General features: G+C 30.2%; 1 protein-coding gene across 1 annotated transcript; it reads right to left on the reverse strand.

The window, feature by feature from the left end:
* LOC145837289 (uncharacterized) lies at positions 1-3,231 on the reverse strand. Its single transcript, XM_082945095.1, has 2 exons — positions 3,149-3,231; positions 1-1,119 (listed from the first exon to the last, which is right to left on the reverse strand). The coding sequence occupies exon 2, from the start codon at positions 1,117-1,119 to the stop codon at positions 214-216; it is 906 nt and encodes a 301-aa protein (XP_082801221.1). The 5' UTR covers positions 3,149-3,231; the 3' UTR covers positions 1-213.
* Between the last annotated feature and the right edge of the window lie 550 nt (positions 3,232-3,781).

Here is a 3,781-nt window from a genome sequence, read left to right on the forward strand (position 1 = left end):
TCTACAAGTATAAAAAGATTAAGAAAACTTTCCTAGAAACAAAAAAAAACAAAAAGTAATGTATTGAACATGAAACAACGAATGATATACATGCTAAAACATCAAAAACTAGTTCAAACTCTCAGACATTCTCATTTGTAATACTATTATAAAAGAAAAAAAAATTGAAAAACTGTTTTATGAATACTTTTTCCTAGAATTAAAAGATTAAAGTCACGCGTTGAACATGGACCTCAGTCTCGAGTTCAAAAGTTTGTTTTCTTCCGACACCTTCTTCAGAATTTCCCTCTGCAGCTGCCTGAACTTCTTGTCGTCGGGCTGCAACTCCAGCAGAACCTCGCAGTCCTTTCTCGCCATTTGCAGGTCTTTTAATTGCAAATTGGCCCTCGACCGTCTGTACAGCGCCTTGAGGGAATTTTCATCCGCTTGGAGCACTCGCGAGCAGTTACTGACCGCTTCGACGTACCGCTGCCTGGTGAGCTGACACAGCGCCAGGTTCAGATGCAAGGTCTTTTTCAGCTCGGATGTTTTCTCCTTTTGTTCCTTGTCGCATTTGTTGACGGTGGACGCGATCACCACTTTCAGCGCTCGAGAGTAGAAAGAGGCTGCGAGGTGGATTTTGGAAGCTTTGAACGCCGTTGAGCCTTTCTCCTTTAAACACTGAACCAAATCGAGTGTCTCGTTGCAATCGTACTCGAACAGTTCTCTCGCGTTCGTAACTCCGATCAGCTCAACGGTGAAGGAGAAACCGAACCCTTGTTTGACTTCGTCGAGGCCTTTGGTCAAGCTGACGTCAAATTTGGTCGTGTCGCCTGCCCGCATGCTTTCCAGGCAAGCGTCCAGGACTTCTGAGAGCTCAAACTCCCCGAAACCCAGCCTGACATCTGTTAGATTGTCAAATTTCAGGCCGAACAGTTTTGTTAACACATCAGGTTCTTCTGAGTTGTTTTGTGGGTTTGGAGTGAACGATGTGATTTTGATCGAGCAAGCCGAGTTGAATGTGGGTCTGAGGCCGCAAAGTGTCTGTTTGTCGTCCGTTTCAATCTCGCATGCTTCTATTGAGGCGTATTGGAAGTTTATCTTCTTTTTTTGGAGGCCGCCATTGGAATTGCTGCACATCTGTAAATAGTAAACTATTAAAAAGTGTATGTAACTTTATATGTAAACAACAACAAAAAATTTACATGCAAATTCCAAAAACCAAAATTTTTTTATTTAAAATAAACTTTTTAAATGAATTTTAATATAGTTTTTATCTTACTCTAGAAAGCTATCAAAGCCTTCTGTTTAAACTCTTTTACAACTAAAAGTACTAAAACTAATACTGTTAAGCAGGAATAGTTTTGATTTTAAGAAATAGTTAATGTAAAATATCAGTTTGTAACAAACTGTACGGATCCATACTTTTCTTTAACTTAATATTACATCTATTAATATATTATACTGTACTTTTCCATCAAGTTATTAAGCTTAATTTTATAGAATATATATTAGTGTTTCAGTCTTTATGTCTACTTTATATGGCTTGCTTATAAGGACTATATGAAATGGTCAGTATTAAACTGTGTGCAGGAGTAGTATTCTAGTAGATTATGTTGATAGTTAAGATATAAGAGGCCTTTTAAAAAAAATTTATAAGTCCTAAGGTATTTTCTAGCAACTTAAATATTAAAAACACTTCTTTTTAGAATATAAATACAGTGCATAAAAACACTAAAAATTTATAAGGTATTAAAACTATTAAATCAAAACTGTTTATAAAAATTAAGTTGAGGATGATGTAGAACAACAAAGTTATTTTTGGACAGTTAAAATAATTTTGTATACTTAAATTCTACTGTTTTTTGAATCAGCCATCTGATGCTTTTTGGAAGTTAAATTAATTGAAAGTATAAAAAAAATAATACCCTTCATACTATCCACAAAATTTCAATCACCAAACAAAAATGAGGTAACTTCTAGGGAAATCTAGAGACTTTTTGGGATATTTCAAGGTATTTTGAGGGCTTCTACAAAAGTGGAAACCCTGTAAATACCTTAGAAAAGTACTTTAATACTATCAAAATCAATCATAAAAACTTAAAAATTTATGCACTATGTCTACTGATAAGTTTTACCGTTGTTTTACATTTAAAGATAACTTAGTTAAGATTTTCCAACAAATGTGGACATTGTCCATAAGGTTGTCTAAAAATATTTATTTTAAATATTAACATTAGTCTTTTTTTATAACTTAATAAAAAATGTAAGAGATTTTTAATTAAAATAAAACTTTATTCAATTTTCGAGTTATAGTAAGATTTTTAAAAAGTTTCTGGTACAAAGAGCAAACTTGTAATTGCAGATTTTTCAAATTTAAACAAAGTACTAAAATTCTGTGTTCTCCTAGGTTTTTTTAGTAATGAAGTGTATATTACAGATTTTTTTTTATATTCATAACATAAAAGAGCTTGTTGTAAGGAATTGTAAAAAAAGATAACAAACTTATTTTTCTATTTTCTTTGATATTGATTTGTAATTTTATTTCCTACATTACTGAGAAATTTCAAGTTATTAAGGTCCATGTCAGGTTATTTTTATTAATTAAAAAACTTGTCTTACAAATACTGTTTATTGACAGAAGGCTAATAAACAAGTTGTAGCTTCGTTAAAAATATACTATGTATAATTAAACTGTAAAAAGTGTCACACTTTTCCTGTGGAGACAGATTTAGTTACATAAGTCAAAATATAAATAAATGTTACCTTTGAAAACCTGTTTTATTATTTTTTTCTGTTCCTTAAGTTTTATTTTTATAATATCTAGCTATATATTTAAGCAACTACTTTAAACAACTATTTAAGCTACTTATTTGAACCCCAAATATAAAACTTAAGTTTGTTTTTGTATAAAATTTTAATTATTAAGGATACAAGTAACGTAAACTTTACTTTTTGTACAATTTAGTCTAAATTTATTGATCTTTAATTGGCCAATGAGCTAATATTTGTGTAAGACAACTTTCGAGGTAAAGAATTAAGTGGTACAATAGACCCATTATAATAGACAAAAACTAAATCAAAATGTACTGTTCATAAAAAATCTCTATACTACTAGAATTTTAAAGAATTATTTTCTACTCTTCTAGTGTAATTTTTGTAAACTAACAAAGAAGTTCTCATACGGAGTTCTAAGTTTTTTGCATATTTTTTCCAAGTTCTCTAAATTTCTACCAGGATTTTGAAAGTACACGTTTATGGGTCTGTTTTTAGTTTAAAGTTAAGATTTAAAACTGTGTTAAATAGTATAATAACATTGGAAAGATACTGTAAAGCTACTTTAAATGTAATTGTTATATAAAAAATTTGACAATCACTAAAATTGTTTATCTTTATGACATGTTTTACGTGTCAAATCAAAATTTTACAACTTAACAAGTAAAAGTTGTTTAAAATTCTTTTTTTTTCAAATTTACTTAAATTCCCTGTGTTTTTTAGTTTAAATTGTCGAATTCCAAATTTTTTGGCAACCCTGTTTTAACCATGCAAATAACATTTCCTGAAAACTTTAGGTCCTTAGCTTGAAAAAACCTGAGACGAGATTCAATATTTAGTTTTTAAGAATTAACCATGAAAAATTTATAATTCAGTACAAAACAACTTTTCAAAAACTGATTGTAATCCATGAAACATTAAGAAAACATTGTCTATTTACAATTTACTTTTCTCAACCTCTCATAAAACTATTTAGCCAGACACAATATCAAAACTATGATCAACATGTAAAAATACTTGACATCCT

The sequence above is a fragment of the Thalia democratica genome, chromosome 5 (assembly GCF_965202585.1).
Source record: "Thalia democratica chromosome 5, ktThaDemo2.hap1.1, whole genome shotgun sequence".
NCBI lineage: Eukaryota > Metazoa > Chordata > Thaliacea > Salpida > Salpidae > Thalia > Thalia democratica.